This window comes from Saccopteryx leptura, chromosome 8 (genome assembly GCF_036850995.1).
Source record: "Saccopteryx leptura isolate mSacLep1 chromosome 8, mSacLep1_pri_phased_curated, whole genome shotgun sequence".
NCBI lineage: Eukaryota > Metazoa > Chordata > Mammalia > Chiroptera > Emballonuridae > Saccopteryx > Saccopteryx leptura.
Genome location: NC_089510.1, coordinates 56,419,616 through 56,441,832, shown reverse-complemented (window position 1 = coordinate 56,441,832; position 22,217 = coordinate 56,419,616). Strand labels below are relative to the sequence as shown.

General features: G+C 41.9%; 1 protein-coding gene across 1 annotated transcript in view; it reads left to right on the top strand.

Annotated features, from left to right (window-relative positions):
- RNF168 (ring finger protein 168) overlaps positions 1-22,217 on the top strand; it is a 47,474-nt gene that overhangs the window by 2,595 nt on the left and 22,662 nt on the right. Inside the window, exons 4-6 of the mRNA XM_066346815.1 lie at positions 2,060-2,136; positions 6,250-6,429; positions 13,011-13,132. Of these exons, the coding sequence (XP_066202912.1) occupies positions 2,060-2,136; positions 6,250-6,429; positions 13,011-13,132 (379 nt within the window). The remainder of the gene's footprint in view (positions 1-2,059; positions 2,137-6,249; positions 6,430-13,010; positions 13,133-22,217) is intronic.

Genomic DNA, 22,217 nt, shown 5'->3' with positions numbered 1-22,217 from the left:
GTTGAGTTGTTGGTGTTCTTTATATAGTCTTGATATTAATCTCAGATGTGTGATTTGCAAATATTTTTCCCCTTTCTTGGATTATCTTTTTATTAAGAATTTCTTAATCTTAGCTATTTTTATTTTTTACTTTATTAAATGTACTGTTTTAATAATACAAAGAAGCTTGAAATCTTTTCTTTCCAGTTGTTTACAGTTCTTTAGTATTTAACTCCATTCTCCTTCCTGAACACACACATAAAGAATTTCATTTGAGAACTTTAATAGGGATATCCGAAGGCAGGGGCTGTCAGACTGGTCCACTGGCCAAATTTGGGCCACATCTTTTTGTAAATGAAGTTTTATTTGAACACAGGCACTACACTCATTCAACTGTGTCCATGACTGCCTTTGTGCTACAGTGCCAGAGTTGAGTGACTGCAACAGAGACCACAGAGCCTGCAAAACAATTTATTACCTTGCTCTTTATAAAGAACATTTGTTAACCTCTGAGCTATCACATCTGATGTTATACTACCTCTGCATATGTTTTACTCCTTTTTTAGACATATTGTAATAGAAGTACTAGCTCTCCTCCTTACTGACTGGTTGATTGATTTTTAGAGAGGAAAGGGGGGAGGGAACAAGAGAGAAAACAATTTTTTGTTCCACTTATTTATGCATTTATTGGTTGATTCTTGTTCATGCTCTCACTGGGGATTGAACCAGCAACCTTGGCATATGGGAACAATGCTCTAGCCAACTGATCTACCCCTCCAGGGCTGTCCCTTCCCGTTTCCTGGGCTTTTTTTCTAGGTTCTCCTATTTTTTCAGGGGCCTTATACATCTCTCTCCTGTGTTTTTCCACTATATTGTCTCAAGTAAATCCTCTTCAATGGCTGAAATAAATAAGAATTTAGCATACTCTCTTTCTACTTGTTACAGAGTTACATCACCATTTTTAGTTCCACCTGAAAAATTTGCAGACTGCTGGCATGCAGGCCATAAAGCCTGCATACTTATTTTCTGTGACTTATTTGATGCCAACATTTAAAATTGGGTGATTTTATGTTAAAATATGTATTTCTAGATTATATTAAAAACATATACAGCAACAAGAGACCTAAGTTTCCTGATGACAGTAGTCACCTGGAATTGAGTAACAGCTGCTCCTTTAAACAGGCAGTTGTGTCCCCTTTTTCTAGATTTAACTTTAGGGTGATACCCCTCCACCCTGCTTTTGTATAGCTTAGTGTTTCTCAATTCTGTAGATTTATTTCAGACGTCTGGTTGATTCTTGGTTTTGCTTTCATATTAAAAAATGAGGCCCCAGAAAAAGACTCTGTGTGCATGTATAGGCATTGGTGACTGGCAGATGCTGAGTTGAATTTAAGCAATAGAGACGTGGCCATTATGCTTTGCAACTCCGACTATCAGATTTCAAAGCGCTTTGCTCTGGGTCAATATCTCTTACATTAGCTGCGCTGGATCTATCTAGATAATTCAGTTTATTTAAAAAGAATTTTTAAGTGTGCATATGTACATTTACATTTCAGGAAAAAATGCCTATAAGCCAAGTATTCTAATTTGATAGTTTATAACTTTTGAGTTCTCTGTCCTACACTTATTTACTTGGCACTACATTATGCCTTGTGTTTCTGAGACTGAGCTGCTCTTCAAGTATATGGGGCCGGTCCCCTCCTACTTAAACCATGGTCTTCCTTTGCAAGGGCTACATTTTTATTTCTTCTGTTACACCATTCACCTCTCTCAACATTGGCTTTCCATTTTCTACAGGTTTGTTAAAAATTTTTTTGTTTATTTTGATTGACTTTCCTTTACTGTTACTTTAAGGAGTCTCTTAGAGAAAGTTAAATATACTTATTCATGTGTCATTTTGAACCTTGGGTTTTTCTTTTAAAATAGAACTCGATAAAGAAGATACTGCTATAACTATTAATAATTATACATTTTATTTTAATTTTGCATTTTTATATTAATATACTTTTAATGGAAGACAAAGCTAGTTATAAAATTCTGTGTTGCCTCTTACATTATTTTCTTTCTTAATCTGGAACAGTTGATGACTATCAGCCAGTTCATCTGTTAAGTAAGCCTGGGGAATTGAGAAGAGAATATGAAGAGGAAATAAGCAAGGTAGGAACTAAAGTTATTCCTTTTTGGAAAAATTCTCGGCTGTGTTTTGTGTTTTTGTTTTGTTTTAGGTGAAAGGAGGGGAAATAGCGTGTCAGACTCCTGCATGTGCTCCAACAGGATCCACCCAGCAACCCCATCTAGGGCCAATGCTCGAGTACCAAGCTATTTTTAGCACCTGAGGCTAATGCGCTCATACCAGCCAAACTATCTTCAGCACCCAGGCTCATGCTCTAATCAATCAAGTCACTGGCTGTGGGAGGGAGAGAGAAGCAGATGGTCGTGTGCCCTGACTGGAACTCAAACCTGGGACGTCCATATGCTGGGCCAGTCTTCGTGTTCTATCCATTTAGCCACTGGCCAGGGCCTCTCTGCTGTGCTTTCTCTTTTTATTTATTTATTTTTTTAATTTTTTATTTACATCAGCTCCCATATGTGCCCTGACCAGACAAGTGCAGGATTTCAAACTGGCGACCTCAGCATTCCAGGTCGACAGTTTATCCACTACGCCACCAAAGGTTAGGCTTTCTGCTTTAAGGAAGACGTGGCCATTATGCTTTTTTTCCAGAAATATAGTTTAAATAGCCATAAGCATGGCCTTAGATCTGAGAATCGGAGTTTGAGTCTTTACTCTGTTTGTTACTGTTTTTTTGTGGGGTTTTTTTGGTAGTTTTTCTGAAGCAGTCAGACAGACTCCCGCATGCGCCTGACCGAGATCCACCCGGCACACCCACCAGGGGCGATGCTCTGCCCATCTGGGGCCTTACTCTGTTGCAACCAGAGCCATCCTCAGCACCTGGGCCAACTTTGCTCCAATGGAGCCTTGGCTGCGGGAGGGGAAGAGAGAGACAGAGAGGAAGGAGAGGGGGAAGGGTGGAGAAGCAGATGGGCACTTCTCCTGTGTGCCCTGGCCGGAAATCGAACCCGGAACTCCTGCACGCCAGGCCGATGCTCTACCACTGAGCCAACCAGCCAGGGGATTGTTTGTTACTGTTTTAAGAACAGTTTAAGAATGTGTATTTATTTTCACATTTTACATGTAGTTTTATATGTGTTTATTTAAATAGCATATATTGAAATGTAAACACTTTTTTAGTGTACTTTACGAAGGCTTTTATTTATTTATTTATTTATTTTATTTATTCTGTATTTTTCTGAAGCCAGAAACGAGGAGAGACAGAATAGACTCCCGCATGCGCCCGACCGGGACCCACCTGGCATGCCCACCAGAGGGCGACGCTTTGCCCCTCCGGGGCGTCGCTCTGTTGCGACCAGAGCCACTCTAGCACCTGGGGCAGAGGCCGAGGAGCCATCCCCAGCGCCCGGGCCATCTTTGCTCCAGTGGAGCCTCGGCTGCGGGAGGGGAAGAGAGAGACAGAGAGGAAGGAGAGGGGGAGGGGTAGAGAAGCTGATGAGCGCGTCTCCTGTGTGCCCTGGCCGGGAATCGAACCTGGGACTTCTGCATGCCAGGCCGACGCTCTGCTACTGAGCCAACCGGCCAGGGCCCGAAGGCTTTTATTTTTTACATATGTTCACAGTAGTTACAAACTTGCTTTACTTTATTTATACATAACTGATGCTCTTATGTGATAGTTATTCCTAAGCATTTCATTTCTTTGAAGCTTTGAGCTTAAAGGATAGAAAAAATTGTGGTAGGTTATGGGTGTTTTAGTCCATTAAGAATGCTATAACAGGCCTGACCTGTGGTGGCGCAGTGGATAAAGCGTCGACCTGGAAATGCTGAGGTCGCCAGTTCGAAACCCTGGGCTTGCCTGGTCAGGGCACATATGGGAGTTGATGCTTCCTGCTCCTCCCCCTTCTCTCTCTTTGTCTTTCTCTCCTCTCCCTCTCTCTCTCCTTTCTAAAATGAATAAATTAAAAAAAATTTAAAAAAAAAATGCTATAACAAAAATAGCATAGACTAGATGGCGTGAACAACAAACATTTCTCACAGTTCTAGAGACTGGTAAGTCAAAGATCCAAGGTACTGGCAGATCTGAAGAGGGAGAGGAAAAAGGAGGGAGAAGAGGAGAGTGAGAAAGGGGAGAGAGAAAGGGAGTGAGTACAGGAGAGAGAGACATAAAGAAAGAAGGAAAGGACAGAGAGAGATCACCTCTGTTATGTCTCATCATACTAGGGCACTATTTCCATTATTCCACTCATGAGGACATGATCCAGTTACATCCAAATACCATCCCGTTGGGGATTAGGGCTTCAACACATGAATTCTGGGGGACGCAACAAGTTTGAATGCGGAGAGTATAAAATATGGCTCATTGTGAATTACCTAAGTAGGAAAAGAAGTAGTACTTACAGTGAAGCCTTTAAACTTCACTAGTACTAGGAGAGCCCTGTTGCTCCCTACCTTCCTGTTTAGTGTAGAACACTATTGTCCAATAGAAAGACAATGTGAGTACATACAACTTAAATTTTTCTGGTAGCCGCATTTAATATTTTTTTCTAAAAAAAACAGGCGAAATTAATTTTAATTTATATTTTATTTAACCCATTCATTGTATCTAAAATATTTTGCTATCAATATAAAGAGTATTATAAAAAATTATAATTATATATCATTTGATTAGGCATTAATTATATAAAGTTATATTTAAAAAGTTATGACATTTTACATTATATTTGCTTACTTAGTCTTCAAAATCTTTCCTACTTATAGTAAATATCCCTTTGGTATAGTCACATTTCAAGTGCATAGTAATATAGCTAGTGGCTACTATGTTGGACCATGCACGGCTAGAAGAACCAATAAATAATTATGATAGTTACCTTAATTGTCAGCTTATTGTCTAAGCACTGTTCCTAAGTAAGGGTATTAAAGGAATAGTTTAATCTTTATAATAAAGTAGTGAAAACAGGCTCTATTTTGACTGCAAATAAAAGAAAACCCAACTTCAACTACCTTAAAAAATAAGAAAATTGTAACCTTGGCTGGTTAGTTAGTTCAGTTGGTTAAGAGCGTCTTCCTGAAATGCTAAGGTTGCGGGTTTGATCCTGGTTAGGACACATATAGGAAGTAACCAAGGAATGCACAACTGAGTGGAACAACCAATGATGCGTCCCTTCCTCCTCCCCTCTCTCTCCCTTTCTGTCTCTCTAAAATAATAAAATTTTTAAAAAATTAAAAGTAAGAATTAAGCCCTGGCTGGATAGCTCAGTTGGTTGGAGTGTCATCTGGAAATGAATAGGTTTCTGGTTTGATCCCTTGTCAGGGCACATAAAGGAACAGCTCGATGTTCCTGTCTATGTCTCTGTCTCTCCCTGCCTCTCTAAAAAAAGAGAAGAAAAGAAAATTGTACTTATTTGGAAGTCCAGAGGAAGGGGCTTCAGGACTGGTTTCATCCAGAGCTCTAGCTCCAAATCTTTGCTAACTTTGTCAGGTGACAGACTAAAAATAAAATAGCAAGATAGCTACACCATTCTGACCCTCAGTTTTCTCATGGGATTGGATCAAGGACTTATTCTTGAGTTAAATCTTTTGGAATTCTAAAGTGGTTCTTTTTTGGTTTTTTTTTTCCCCAGAGGTATAGTTTAAATAGCCATAAGCATGGCCTTAGATCCTAGAATCAAAGTTTGAGTCTCTACTCTGTCCGTTACTGTTTTAAGAAAGTTACTGGCTTCTCGATGTCTGTTTCTTCATTTGTAAATCATATAATAACCATTGTGGTGGTTTCTTCAGCAACCACTCCACTCCTGCCCACTGCTGTTTGGGGAGCCTTCCTAACTTTCGGAAAGGTCCTCATTAGTCCAGGTCAGTTTTTATCATTATATTCCCTTTGCTAGGATTTGGTCAGGGACTTAGGCCTAAGATAGTTAGCACATGGCATTCTGTTAACTGAGGAAAAGTATCACCTGGAAACATGTCCATAAATGTGTGACAGTGTAAAAGAAACTGTGACTAAAGACTGAGTTGAGAGAATGAGGATTTGATTAAGGATTCATTAGGCTGATTGGGGAAGGCTTCATGAAAGATTTCTTGAACTATTCTGTAGCGTTTTGCCTCTTCACATTTGTACTTCATTGGAGATTGCTGTTCTTGTCAAGAAATATTGCAAGTATACTAAAAAGGTCACAGCAGGGTTGTTCTCTATCATTTTTAAGGTTGAAGCAGAGCGACGAGCTAATGAAGAAGAAGAAAACAAAGCCAGTGAAGAATACATACAGAAATTATTGGCAGAGGAGGAGGAAGAAGAAAAAAGACAAGCAGAAAAAAGGAGAAGAGAGATGGAAGAGCAGTTAAAAAGTGATGAAGAACTGGCAAGAGAGCTAAGCATTAATATTGTGAGTTTTAGGGGATAGAACTTTGAAGTATTAACATTCCTACTGCTTTGACTGTGATTTTCTTGTTTTTTCTAAGCGAGAGAGACAAACAGAGGGACAGACAGGAAGGGAGAGAGATGAGAAGCATCAACTCATTGCAGCACTTTAGTTGTTCATTGATTGCTTGCTCTTTTTTTTTGTATTTTTCCGAAGTTAGAGGGGTGGGGGGAGGCAGACAGATTGACTCACACATGCGCCCTTCCGGAATCCACCTGGCATGCCCACCGCTGCCCATCTGGGCATTGCTTTGCTGCATTCAGAGCCGTTCTAGCACCTGAGGCAGAGGCCATGAAGCCATCCTCAGCATCCAGGTGAATTTGCTCCAATGGAGCCTTGGCTGCAGGAGAGGAAGAGAGAGAGAGAAAGAAAGGAGAGGGGAAGGGTGGAGAAGCAGATGGGTGCTTCTCCTGTGTGCCCTGGCCGGGAATCAAACCTGGGACTTCCACATGCCGGGTCAACGCTCTACTGCTGAGCCAACCGGCCAGGGCTTGATTGCTTTCTTATATGTGCCTTGATGGGGGAGTTGCTCCAGCTTACCCTGTGACCCCTTGCTTAAGCCAGCAACCTTCTGTTCAAGCCTGATGAGCCTGCACTCAAGCTGGCACCCTTGGGGTTTCGAACCTGGGTCCTCAGTGTCCCAGGTCGATTCTTTATCCACTGTACCACCACCTGGTCAGGACTGACTGTGACTTTCAAAGATTCAAAGAAGTGTTCATAAGTACAGTCTGTTTCTGACATGTTTGCTCTACTTAAAATTTTTTTTTTTTTAAGTAAGAGTAGAGGAGATAGACTCCCGCATGCACTCTGACATGGGATTCACCTGCAAACCCGTCTGGGGATGATGGCTCAATGGAGCCATCTTCAGTGCCCGGGGCCTAGGTGCTCAAATCAATCAAGCCATGGCTGCAGGAGGGGAAATGAGAGAGAGAGAAGGGGGAGGAGGTTGAGAGGAGAAGCATATGGTCACTTCTCCCGCGTGTCCTGACCAGGAAGCAAACCCAGGACTTCCATATACTAGGTCTATGCTCTACCACTGAGCTCACCAGCCAGGATCCTTAAAACTTTTTTTTTTTAGTTTTTACGTATTGTTACATATTTGCTCTAATCCAACTATACTTTAAAAAACTTTTTTTTTTTTTTCTTTTTTTTTTTTTTTCATTTTTCTGAAGCTGGAAACAGGGAGAGACAGTCAGACAGACTCCCGCATGCGCCCGACCGGGATCCACCCGCCACGCCCACCAGGGGCGAGGCTCTGCCCTCCAGGGGGCGATGCTCTGCCCATCCTGGGCGTCGCCATGTCGCGACCAGAGCCACTCCAGCGCCTGGGGCAGAGGCCACAGAGCCATCCCCAGCGCCCGGGCCATCTTTGCTCCAATGGAGCCTTGGCTGCGGGAGGGGAAGAGAGAGACAGAGAGGGAAAGCGTGGCGGAGGGGTGGAGAAGCAAATGGGCGCTTCTCCTGTGTGCCCTGGCCGGGAATCGAACCCGGGTCCTCCGCACGCTAGGCCGACGCTCTACCGCTGAGCCAACCGGCCAGGGCTAAAAAACTTTTTTATATGTTATTAGAAAACTCAAATTATGTAGGAAGCTATTCAGTGAAAAATGAAAACTTCCTTTCTCCCCTCCTACCTCTTCAATCATTCTGTTCCATTTCGTCGGTCCCTTTATCCAAAAGTTTGCACCGTTAACAGTGTCTTATAACTATGTTTCTTATTTATCTAGAAAGGATTTATCAGTCACACTGCTTTTTCCTTGACTTTTTTCACAATATAGTTTAGAGATTTTTTTTATTACTACATATGGTCTATCAAATTCTTTTTAAGAGTGACATGATGTAATGCCAGGAGCCACAGGAACCATCACAGCCGCCCGGCCCATGCAAATTTGCATTAGATTCGGACAGATGGTAATGAAACAATGGATCCAAGAACTGGTGGGCCATCATCTTTAATCCTAGCTTGTACCCGGTGGGCAATGAGAAACACACACTGGGCTCCAAAACCCACTCATTCAGTGCTCACAAAGCTACTGACTTATCTGAGTTTCCTAGAATCAAAGGTTTCTAGCTTACCAGACTTATTCACCTCTGTTCCCCATCTCCTTCCTTCTCCCTGCACAAACTCTGCACAAACTGGCTTCTCACTCAGCACTCCACCATCTTGGCTGCTTCTCCTGGCCTCCTCCACATGGTCTTTCTCTGCTCTCTCCAATGCTAATCTCAGGAACCAGAGAGAGCAAGCTCCTGGTCTGCCCCACTTTATAGTATAGAAATCAAAACCCTTATTCCAATATACAAACAAGGAAGTCTCTGATACAAAGTCACTTATCTGAGGCATAATGGGATTCCTCATGAGCAGGGGTCCCCAAACTACGGCCTGCGGGCCACATGCGGCCCCCTGAGGCCATTTATCCGGCCCCCACCGCACTTCCGGAAGGGGCACCTCTTTCATTGGTGGTCAGTGAGAGGAGCATAGTTCCCATTGAAATACTGGTCAGTTTGTTGATTTAAATTTACTTGTTCTTTATTTTAAATATTGTATTTGCTCCCATTTTGTTTTTTTACTTTAAAATAAGATTTGTGCAGTGTGCATAGGGATTTGTTCATAGTTTTTTTTATAGTCCGGCCCTCCAACGGTCTGAGGGACAGTGAACTGGCCCCCTGTGTAAAAAGTTTGGGGACCCCTGCTCATGAGAGTGCCCTACCCCACATCATGCAATCAGTCAAGGGTGTGGGGAAAAGCTTAGTTTTAAAACTAAGCCTTAGGCTATAACCACCCTGCCTGCTTACAGCCTGTCCCCCACACCCAATGCAAACTATAAACGAGCAAACATATATATCATATTTAAAAACTTATTTGACCAACACATAATATTTCACTACATATGGCTATAAATCATTTTTAGAGAGGTAAGCAGCCCTGGCCAGTTAGCTCAGTGGTAGAGCATCAGGGTTCGATTCCCTGCCAGGGCACATAGAAGTGACCATCTGCTTCTCCACCCCTCCCCCTCCCCTTCTCTCTCTGTCTCTTCCTCTCCCCCCACTATGGCTCAGATTGTTCAAGTGCATTGGCCCAAGTGCTGAGGATGGCTCAGCAGTAGAGCATTGACCCGACATGTGGATGTCCCAGGTTTGATTCCCAGTCAGGGCACAAGAGAAGCTACCATCTGCTTCTCCACCCCTTCTCCCTTCTCTCTGTCCTTCTCTCTTGCTCTCTTCCCCTCCCGCAGCCCGTGGTTTGATTGGTTCTAGCACATTGGCCCCAGGTACTGAGGAAGGCTCTGTGGAGCCTCTGTCTCAGGTTCTAAAAATAGCTCAGTTGCAAGCAGCCCCAGATGGGCAGAGCATCAGCTCCAGATGGGTTTTTCCAAATGGAGACCCTCTATCTCTGTCTCTCTCTCCCTTCCTCTCAATTGGAAAAAAAGAAAAGAAATAAAGAAAGTGAAATACATTAAATCCTTAATATATTAAATCTTGATTTTATTATCTTTCTGTAGTTAAATTACTGCCTGGGGGAAGATGAATGCAAGAAAGGGTGATAAAACACATACTCTAAGACTGAAGGATACATTGGGACTCAGTGATCTGAAAGAACCTGGCAGTCACCTTGAGGTTTTTTTATTTTTTTAATTTATTATTATTATTTTTTGTATTTTTCTGAAATTGGAAACGGGGAGACAGACAGACTCCCATATGCGCCTGACCGGGATCCACCCGGCATGGCCACCAGGGGGCGATGCTCTGCCTATCTGGGGCGTTGCTCTGTTGCAACCAGAGCCATTCTAGCACCTGAGGCAGAGGCCATGGAGCCATCCTCAGCGCCCGGGTCAACTTTGTTCCAATGGAGCCTTGGCTGTGGGAAGGGAAGAGAGAGACAGAGAGGAAGGAGAGGGGGAGGGGTGGAGAAGCAATTGGGTGCTTCTCCTGTGTGACTTGGCCGGGAATCGAACCTGGGACTCCTGCACGCCAGGCCGACGCTCTACCACTGAGCCAACTGGCCAGGGCCCAATTCCTCTGCTTTCCAACAAATATGTTAAAATACACTTACTAAAATGAAATATATCCAGAATTGGAATTTTTGTTGTTAAAGATTTTGTTGATTTCACAGAGAGAGGATGGGGGGTGGAGCAAGAAGTATCAACTCATAGTTTTTGTTTGTTTTTTTATTGATTTTAATTTATTATCAACTCATAGTTGCTTCACTAGTTGTTCATTGATTGCTTGTCGTGCCTTGACCAGGGAAGCCCAGGGTTTTGAACTGATGATCTCACTGTTCTAGGTCTACGTTTTAACCACTGCGTACCACAGGCCAGGCTTTTTTTTTTTTTCTTTTTTCCTTTTCATTTTTGAGAGTCCTACCATTCATAATAATATATCCATGTTTTTAAGTAGTAGCTTTATAATAATGGTACACAAGCCTGACTTGGGTTGCTGGGTGGATCCCGGTTGGGGCCCACATGGGAGTATGCCTCACTATCTCCTCTTACACAAAAAAGAAAAAATAGAATAATACATGGAATAACAAAGAAAATACAGGAGTGGGGAAAGTAGGTTATGTCAACGTAAAAAAGCTTCAAAACCTGTAAGAATTTTTAATGAGTTTATTTGAGCCAAATTGTCGACAGTTGCTGGGAAGTAAAGTCTCAAGGGATTGAGAAAGTACTCCAGAAAATGGCGGTTTTATCTCATCTTTTTTTTTTTTTTTTTTTTTCCATTTTTAGAGAGGAGAGGGAGAGACAGAGAGGAGAGACAGAGAGAGAGAAAGGGGGGGGGAGGGGCTGGAAGCATCAACTCCCATATGTGCCTTGACCAGGCAAACCCAGGGTTTCGAACCGGCGACCTCAGCATTTCCAGGTTGACGCTTTATCCACTGCGCCACCACAGGTCAGGCTTATCTCTTATCTTATACAGAGACCTAAGGGGGTTATGTGAAGTTGATTAGATTGATGATAGATTAGAGCAGTGGTAGTCAACCTGGTCCCTACCACCCATAGTGGGCATTCCAGCTTTCATGGTGGGTGGTAGCGGAGCAACCAAAGTATAAATAAAAAGATAGATTTAACTTTAGTAAGTTGTTTTATAAAGATTTATTCTGCCAAACTTAGCAAAAATCCGACATAAAGGACTTGGTAAGTAATTATTATTATATACTTTAACTTGCTGTAACTCTGCTTTATACATTTTATAAAGTAAAGTTACTTCCCTACTTTATAAATCACCATTACTGTGGAACCAGTGAGCAGTTAGAAAATTTTACTACTAACAGAGATACAAAAGTGGGCGTTAGGTATAAAATGGTTGATTACCCCTGGATTAGAGAGATGGAAGAAAGCAAGGCAGAGAAATCTGTGGGATTGGATAAAAGGTGCTGAAACTTCTTTTACATAGGCAAGAATAAGATAGTTCATAGTTGCCTGACCTGTGGTGGCACAGTGGATAAAGCGTCGACCTGGAAATGCTGAGGTCGCCGGTTCGAAACCCTGGGCTTGCCTGGTCAAGGCACATATGGGAGTTGATGCTTCCAGCTCCTCCCCCCTTCTCTCTCTCTCTCTCTCTCTCTCTCTCTCTCTCTCTCTGTCTCTCTCTCTCCCTCTCTCTCTCCTCTCTAAAATGAATAAATAAAAAAATAAAAAATAAAAAAAAAAGATAGTTCATAGTTAATTAACATGGTAACAGTAACAATGAGGGAATTAATGGGTTATGCCGTGGTGGAACACTTGCCCTGAGGGCGGGGCAGGAAAAGATTACCTGCATGTTATCAGGTGTAATATTGTAGTTGCAAAATTGTAGATGTAGATGACAGGCTAGAGTTAAGGTAAGCATTGACCTTTGTTAGAGAAAAGTACCTCCCTAAGACATAACTATCCGCCATGAACTGCTTTTAGTTAGAAAGTTTTCATTTCAGACCATCTTGTGTGGTTACTTTAGGTGTCTGAGTCTGTAAGGCCATCATGCAGGCTTTTCTTGGGCTTGTCACATTCAGCATGTGGTCCCTTTTTTAACAGTATGGCAAAAAACTTATGAGACTACAACAAGTAAATATGGTATTTATTGGTATGCCCTTAAGTTCCCAAATTAAATTACTTCTACATATAAAACTAACTTTTTTTTTTTTTTAAGTGGGAAGAGAGGAGATAGATAGAGACAGACCCTCATGCACCCTGACGGATCTATCTGGCAACCCCCAGCTGAGGCTGATGCTCCAATCAGCCGAGCTATCCTCAGCATCTGGGGCCAACATTCCAACTGATTGATTGAGCTACTGGCTGCGTGCGGGAGGAGAAGAGGGAGAGAAGGGGGAGAGGAAGAGGAAGAGAAGCAGATGGTCACTTCTTATGTGTGCCCTGACTGGGTATAGAACCTGGGATTTCCATATACTGGGCCAACGCTCTAGCCACTGAACCAGCTGGCCAGGGCCTGGAGTGTATAGAATTTAAATGGGAGCATAATTTCTGAGAAATTTTGTTGTGGATTCTGAATTAGTCCAATTAGCATTTTATTATAAAATTATTTTAATAATGTTTTTTATATTTTTTCTGTTAAAGAACAATTTCTGTGAGGAAAAAGCCTTGGCTTCTCCCATGAATTCCAGGAAATCTGATCCAGTCAGAAGCAAGTTACAAACGAAAAGTAGAAACAAACAAACAAATACTGGAGATATTCAAAAGTAAGTGAATATGGCTATTTATCAATTATTTATTGACCACTTATTGTGTGCCAGTGCTTTTTGTTCATAAAGTCCACTGACTACCAAAATTTGGTTCATGCACTCTGCATTAAAACCCTCCAGATGGTCTGAGATTGATGTAAAGTGAAAAGAAGAGAGCTACTCACTAGTTTAGATTCCTGGCTCGCATGAAGAGAGCTATGAAGTATTTTTTTTTTTCTTTTTAAATCTTGATTGTTTAGGGTTTCCACGATGTCCCCATTTTCTCAAAATGAACCAGTTGGATTTTTTTCCTCCTTGGTTTAGATAAAAGGTCATCCTCATGGAAGGAATTTATAATTTGGCATCTAGGTCATTCATCCGCCCTCTTTTTGCCAATTTATGCATTACGTCCTCCCTGCTATACAAAAAGCATGGAGTAATGGTTTAGCTTCCCTACAACGCCCTTCCTGCAGCAGGTAGAATTGATGACTTTATGAGGATATAAGTATTCCAATGGTAATTCATAGTTGGAAAAGTTTAATAACCACAATCTAGACTTTAAACATATAAAGACTTTTCGTTCAACTGGTTAAATATGTGCAGGTACTTTGCTTCTTTCCAGAATTCATAGGAGTGTGTGTGTGTCTGTGTGTGTGTGTTTGTGTGTGTGTGACAGAGAGAGGGACAGATTGGCACAGACAGATGGGAAGGAAGAGAGATGAGAAGCATCAATTCTTCATTGCGGCTCCTTAGTTGTTCATTGACTGCTTTTTCATATGGGCCTTGACCCGGGGCTCCAGCAGAGTGAGTGACCCCTTGTTCAAGCCAGTGACCTTTGGGCCCAAGCCAGCAACCATGGGGTCATGTCTATGATCCCATGCTCAAGCCAGCAACCCTGCACTCAAGCTTGTGAGCCCATACTCAAGCCGGTGGGTGACCTTGGGGTTTTGAACCTGGGTCCTCTGCATCCCAGTCTGATGCTCTATCTATCCACTGTGCCACTGCTGAGTCAGGCTAGAATTCATAGAAATTTTGGATTTGGGGTGGTGATGTGGTATGAGAACACTTAGATTTAAGGTAGAGGCAGAGTTAAATGAAGTGGTTGCTATTAAAAGAAAAACCATTATAAGGAGAAAAGCAGAGAAATTGCATAATCATAAAAATTTCTGCTTAAACATGTAACATAAATCTCCGTGCATCTAAATATATATTTTGACCTGGCCTGTGGTGGCGCAGTGGATAAAGCATCAACCTGGGTCACTGAGGTCGCCAGTTTGAAGTCCTAGGCTTGCTTAGTCAGGCCACATACATGAAGCATCTATATCAAGTTGATGCATCCTACTCCTCCTCCCACTCTATCTCTCTTTCTTTCTCCCTCCCCCCTCCCTTAATCTCTCTGAAATCAATAAATAGAATCTATATGGGAGTTGATGCTTTCTGCTCCTCCCCTCTTCTTTATTTCTTTAAAATGAATAAATAAAATCTTAAAAAAAAAAAAAGAAGGTATGGCCTGACCTGTGGTGATACAGTGGATGGAGCGTTGACCTGGAGTGCTGAGGTCGCCAGTTCAAAACACTAGGCTTACCTGGTCAAGGCACACAGGGAAGTTGATATTTCCTGCTCCTCTCCTCTTCTCTTTTCTCTGAAATGAATAAATAAAATCTTTAAAAAATAAAAAAAGAATTAAATACAGGGGGTCCTTGGTTTACAACATAGTTCCATTCCTACAATAGTGACATAACCCTAATTTTGGTGTAAATTGAAACACACCCTACCTAGCCTAACAGAAACAGAATGCTTGCGCTTTTAACAGTCTAAAATGGTGTAAGTAAGTGGACTGGAGGACGCCAACTCCCTCACTCATATGCCACATTATTGCGTATTCTTGTACCACGCATAACTAAATTAGTTCTGCGTGGTCTGTTAAGTATGACACTAACGGTGTAAGTTGAAACACATCTCAATTTTTAAAACTTTTTATGGGAGTGTGATAAACTCAAAACATTATATGTTGAGACTGTTGTAACCCGAGGACCCCCTGTAGGTGTGTGGACCAAATAAATTTTAATAAACGTGAATTTAAAAGCAGAAATTGAGCCTGACCAGGCGGTGGTGCAGTGGATAGAGCGTCGGACCTGGGATGCAGAAGACCCGGGTTCGAGACCCTGAGGTTGCCAGCTTGAACCCAAGGTCGCTGGCTCCAGCAAGGGGTTACTCGGTCTGCTGAAGGCCCACAGTCAAGGCACACATGAGAAAGCAATCAATGAACAACTAAGGTGTTGCAACGCACAATGAAAAACTAATGATTGATGCTTCTCATCTCTCTCCGTTCCTGTCTGTCTGTCCCTGTCTATCCCTCTCTCTGACTCAGTCTCTGTCTCTGTAAAAAATAAATAAATAAATAAATAATTTTTTTAAAAAGCAGAAATTGAAAAAATAGTGGATTAAAGATAAAAACAGATGTGGGTTAGTCTCTAGAATATACAAAGAATTTGTTTGTTTATTTATTTTGAGAGAGGGCTGGGAGGAGAGAGAAGATGAGCATCAACCCGCGTCTCTTTAGTTGTTCATTGATTACTTTTCATCGTGCCTTGATTTGGGGGGGCTCAAGCTGATCCAGTGACTCCTTACTCAAGCCAGCGACCTTGGGATCATGTCGATGATATTGCACTCAAGCCAGACTAGCCTGCACTCAAGCTGGCGACCTTGATGTATCAAACCTGGGACCTCAGTGTCCCAGGTCAACACTGTCCACTGTGCCACCACTGGTCAGGCTGTATAAAGAATTCTTGGCCCTGGCTGGGTCAGCGGGAGAGCATCAGCCTGGCATGGATGTCCTGGGTTCAGTTCCTGGTCAGTGCACACAAGAGAAGCACCCATCTGCTTCTTGACGTCTCTCCCTCTCGTTTTCTCTCCTCTCTCTCTCTCTCTCTCTCTCTCTCTCTCCCTCCCTCCCTCCCTCCCTCCCCCTCTCCCCCTTTTTCTCCCTCTCACTTTCCCTTTTCCTTCTCCCCCTCACTTAACAGCCATGGCTTGATTGGAGAGAGTTGGCCCAGGTACTGAGGATGGCTCCATGGTCTCCACCTCAGGCCCTAAGAGGAGCTCAGTTGCTGAGCAATGGAGCAACACCCCAGATGAGCAGAGCATCATCCCCTGGTGGGCTGCCAAGTGTATCCCGGTTGGGGCACATGTGGTAGTCTGTCTCTCTGCCTCCCCTCCTTTCACTGAGTAAAAAAAAAAAAGAATTCTTATATCACTCAACAAGAAAGACAAAAAATGGACAAAGGACAAATAGATATTTCTCCAATGATATGCAAATGGCCGGTAAGCACATAAAAAGATGCTCAACATCATTAGTCATTAGGAAAATGTAGAAAACACAATGAGATAACCGCCTCACACTCACTAGAATGTCTATAATCAGGTTTTTAAGAAAGGGAAAATAACAAATGTTGGTTAAGATGTATAATGGAAAAATTATGATCCTATGGTGGGAATGTAAAATGGTGCAGCCACTGTGGAAAACAGTTTGATCCTTAAAAAGTTTAATGGAATTGACATGATTTAGCATTCCACTCTTAGATATTTGTCTGGAATAATTGAAAAGAAATATTTTAATAAATAATTGTATGAAAATGTTTGTGTCAGCCTTTCAAATAGCCAGAAGGTGGAAACAGCTCAAATGTTCATTGAAGGGTGAATGGATAAGACTGGGACGTGGAGGACCCAGGTTTGAAACCCTGAGGTCACCAGCTTGAGCACGAACTCACTGGCTTGAGCGTGGGGTCGCTGGCTTGAGCATGGGATCATAGACATGACTCTATGTGCTGGAGTCCAGCTCCAGCTTGTCCAGGGGTCCCCAAAGGAATGTATGGTGTTGACGAGTAATGAGTGAGAGAGCAAAACTCTAGTTCATCTGCCAGGCATCTCTGCCAATGGCTAATATAGCTTTATTTTTATACACTAAGTTATAATCACATGTTATGTAGAATACATTAATAGTTATTTTTGCTTTAATATGGATGAATTATCTAGGAAGAGGTTAGTACATTTCTTTTTTTTTTTTTTTTTTTTTTTTTTTGTATTTTTCCGAAGCTGGAAACGGGGAGAGACAGACAGACTCCTGCATGTGCCGACTGGGATCCACCTGGCACGCCCACCAGGGGTCGAAGCTCTGCCCACCAGGGGGCGATGCTCCGCCCCTCCAGGGCATCGCTCCGCTGCGACCAGAGCCACTCTAGCGCCTGGGGCAGAGGCCAAGGAGCCATCCCCAGCGCCCGGGCCATCCCTGCTCCAATAGAGCCTCCGCCGCGGGAGGGGAAGAGAGAGACAGAGAGGAAGGAGAGGGGAAGGGGTGGAGAAGCAGATGGGCACCTCTCCTGTGTGCCCTGGCCGGGAATCGAACCCGGGACTTCTGCACACCAGGCCGACGCTCTACTACTGAGCCAACTGGCCAGGGCCTAGTACATTTCTTTAAGCTATAAATCAGGTGGTAAGCCATTCTAAGTACAGTTACACAATACCTTGAGCAGCAACAACAATATTGGCATCAGACTTACACAGGCTTCTAAAAGGTCACTATTGATTAATAACTGCTTTACCTAATGGCCTATTGCAGGGGTCGGGAACTTATGGCTCATGAGCCAGATGTGGCTCTTTTGATGGCTGCATCTGGCTCGCAGGCAAATCTTTAATAAAAAAGAAAATAACATTAAAAATATAAAACATTCTCATGTATTACAATCCATTCATTTCCTACCACTCATGTTCATGGTTGCGGGTGGCTGGAGCCAATCACAACTGTCCTCCGGGACAACACCAAATTTTTATTGGATAATGCATAGCATACACGGGTTGTTGTATGGCTCTCACAGAATTACATTTTAAAATATGTGGCATTCATGGCTCTCAGCCAAAAAGATTCCAACCCCTGGCCTATTGTCTAGTAAAATTATGTTTGTCTACTACTTTCATCTACTAGTTGAGTTCTAACTTTATTTTTCTCAGAGTGTTCCACTACCTGAAGGTCAGGTTTGTAAGAGGAATGGAAAGTTTTTCTATTCTTCTATAGTATGAAAAGGCTAAGGGAGCTTAAGCAATCGGTTAGGTCAAGGCTAAAGGTGCTTTTGTGTTTAGCCTCTGTTTCCCACCTATTCATAAGTCACAACCTATTTTCTTATAATATGATTTTTAGGAGGGAGTTTTCCTACAGACCTAGCCCTTTTCGGGGGATACCATAGCTAGTCTCCTATGTCTATGGGTTTAGGCAAGAGGGTTATATTCTTTAGCCGGGGTTTCTTCAGGAAACTCCTGAGGGGAACAGCTTTGACAGTGGGAAGTATAATTGCCTTGATAACTGCCTCTAGCTCTTGTTTTTGGAGTTGCTGGTAAATTTTCTTAAAGGGAACACCAGGGGGCTTGAGTGGTCAAGGAGATATTCATGTGGTTACTTTTGGAGTAATTCTGGAGAGACATATTCACAGACTGGTTGACCTTAGGGTCTCAAGCAGCTTGGGAAAGTACAGTATTGTTGACATCATACCGTGGACCCGTCCCAATAGTGAATGCACATAACCCTAATAGGAAAGAATTGCCTAAGGAAATGCCCAGATATGACCCAACAAACATATGATATGCAGATGCTTCTTTCCTGCTGTGACTGTGTCAGATAGCAAGGTTGGATCGGCTCCAACATCCATGGTCACTGGCTTAAAGTTCAAGGTCACTAGCTTGAGCAAGGGGTCACTCACGCTGCTGTAGGATGCCCCCCCCCCCACCACCAATCAAGGCACATCAGAGAGCAGTCAATGAACAACTAAAGGGCTGCAACAAAGAATTGATGCTTTTCATCTCTCCCTTCCTGTCTGTCCGTCTCTGTCTGTCCCTCTCTCTGTTTCTGTCACACACACACAAAAATAGAATACTAAATGCTACCAAATGCACTTTATTTTTTACTGAAGATTTTTTTAAATTTCACTTAATTTATTTTGATTTTGAAATTAAATTTTTTTTCTGAAATTAAATTTAATGGGGTGATATTGGTCCACAAGAACACATAGGTTTCATGTGAACATCTCATTGTTCATTGCTTTGTGTGCCCAGCACCCAAAGTCAAATCTTTGTCCATCACCGCTTGTATTTGACCCCACATACCCTCACTCCACCCCCGTTCTCCACCCCTCCCTCTGGTAATCACTTCAATTTTGTTTGTATCCATGAATTTTTTGTCCCATCTGTGTAGGAAAACATATACTTCTTGACTTTTTCCGATTTACTTATTTCACTTAGCAAAATACTCTCAAGGTCCATTCATGTCACAAATGGCAATTATTTCATCATTTCTTAACAACTGAGTAGTATTCCATTATGTGTACTACATCTTTATTTGATTCTCTATCAAGGAACACTTTGGTTTCCATGTCTTAACCACTGAGTAATGCTGCGATGAACATGGGGGTGCATATATCTTTGTGTACAAATGTTTTCAAGTTTTCTGGGTAGATATCCAGTAGAGGGATTTCTGGGTCATATGGCAACTCTGTTCTTAATTTTTTGAGGAACTGCCATACTGTCTTCAATAATGGTTGTACCAGTTTATGTTCCCACCAGTGAATGAGGGTTCTTTTTTCTCCACAACCTCTCCAACACTTGTTATTACCTGTTTTGTTGACAACATTCAATCTAACTGGTATGAGGTGGTTTCTTATAATTTTGATTTGCATTTCTCTAATAACAAAGATAAGCATCTTTTCGTATATCTATTTGTTGTTTGTATGTTTTCATGAGAGAAGTGTCTGTTCAGGTCCTCTCCCTGTTATTTCTTAAATGGGTTGTTTATTGTTGAGCTTTGAGTTTTTATATATTTTGGATATTAACCCTTTGTTGGATCTGTTGTTTGTGCATATCAGCTCCCATTTGGTTGGCTTCCTTTTTATTTTGTTGCCAGTTCCTTTTTGCTGTGCACAAGCTTTTTAGTTTGATATAGTCCCATTCATTTATTTTTGCCTTTACTTTCCTTGCCTTTGGGGTCTAATTCATAAAGTGTTTTCTATAGGCAAGGTTCATATGTTTAGTTCCTGTTTTCTTATAATTAATTGTTTCAGATCTTATATGTAGGTCTTTGATCCATTTTGAATTAATTTTCCTGCAAGGGGACAAACCAGTTACATTTTATTCTTTTGCATGTGGCTTTCCAATTTCCCAGTGCCGTTGATTTATTTATTTATTTTTTATTTTAATTTTTTTTTTTCACAGAGATAGAGAGTCAGAGAGAGAGGGATAGGTAGGGACAGACAGACAGGAACGGAGAGAGATGAGAAGCATCAATCATCAGTTTTTTGTTGAGACACCTTAGTTGTTCATTGATTGCTTTCTCATAAGTGCCTTGACCGCAGGCCTTCAGCAGAGCGAGTAACCCCTTGCTGGAGCCAGCGACCTTGGGTCCAAGCTGGTGAGCTTTTGCTCAAGCCAGATGAGTCCGTGCTCAAGCTGGTGACCTTAGGGTCTTGAACCTGGGTCCTCCGCGTCCCAGTCCGATGTTCTATTCACTGTGCCACCACCTGGTCAGGCCCAGCACCATTTATTAAAGAGGCTTTCTTTTCTTGACATCTTTTTTTTTTTTTTTTTTTTTTGAGGCAGAGAGAGGGACAGATAGAGACAGACAGGAAGGGAGAGAAATGAGAAACATCAATTCTTCATTGCAGCACCTTGGCTATTCATTGATTGCTTTCTTATATGTGCCTTGACCGGGAAGCTACAGCAGACCGAGTGACCCCTTGCTCAAGCCAGTGACCTTGCGCTCAATCTGGTGAGCCTTGCTCAAACCAGATGAGCCCACACTCAAACTGGTGACCTCAGGGTTTCGAACCTGGGTCCTCCATGTCCCAGTCTGACGCTCTCTCCTCTGTGCCACCGTCTGGTCAAGCAAGGCTTTTTTTATTTTGTGTTTTTGGCTCCTTTATCAAAGATATTTGCCCATATATATATATATTATGTGGGGGGGGAGGGTTCTTGTCTTTTTTTTTCTAAGATTTTATTTATTGATTTTAGAGAGAGAAAAGGAGGGAGGAGCAAGAAGCAGTTGCCTTGACTAGGCAAGCCTGGGGTTTCGAACTGTTGACCTCAGCATTTCAAGTCAGCACTTTATCCACCTGGTTCTTACCAGGTTTTATTTCTGGGCTCTCAATTCTGTTCATTGGTCTGTATATCTGTTTTTCTGACAATACCATGCTATTTTGATTATGGTGGCTCTGTAGTATTACTTGAAGTCAGATAGTGTGATGCCTCTGGCTTTGTTTTTTTGTTGTTGTTGTTGTTTTTCCCCTCTGGCTTTGTTCTTATTGCTCAGGGTTGCTTTGGCTATTTGGGGTCTTTCCTGATTCTGTACAAATCTGATGGGGTTTTTTTGTTCTATTTCTTTTTTTAAAATTACAAGGAGATTTTAATGGGGATTGCATTAAATCTATATATTGCTTTGGGTATTATGACCATTCAAACTGGGTTTATTCTTCCAATCCAAGACCGTGAAACATCTTTCCATTTCATTGTGTCCTTTTTCAGTTTCTTTTAATAATGCTTTGTTGTTTTCAGCATATAGGTCCTTCGTATCCTTTGTAAGTTTATTCCTAAGTAATTTTTTTGTTGTTGCAATTGTGAAAGGACTTATTTTTTTCAATTCATTTTCTGAGGTTTCATTATTGGCATATAAGAAAGTGGACTTTTGTATATTGGTTTTGGATCCTGTGACTTGACTGTATTTGTTTATTGTTTCTAATAGTTTTTTGGTGCAATCTTTGGGTTTTTTCTATATACAGAATCACATCATCTGCAAAAAGTGATACCTTTACTTCTTCTTTCCCTGTATGTATGCCTTTTATTTCTTTCTCTTGCCTGATTACTCTGGCTAGGACATACAGAGCTATGTTAAATAAGAATGATGAAAGTCAGCATTTTTGCCTTTTCTGATTCTAAATCAGTGTTCTGATTTTAGAAGAAAAGCTTTCAGTTTTTTACCATTGAGTATGATACTTGCTGATGGATTGTCATATATGGTCTTTATTATGTTGAGGTATTTTACTTCTGTACCTATTTTATTGAGTGTTTT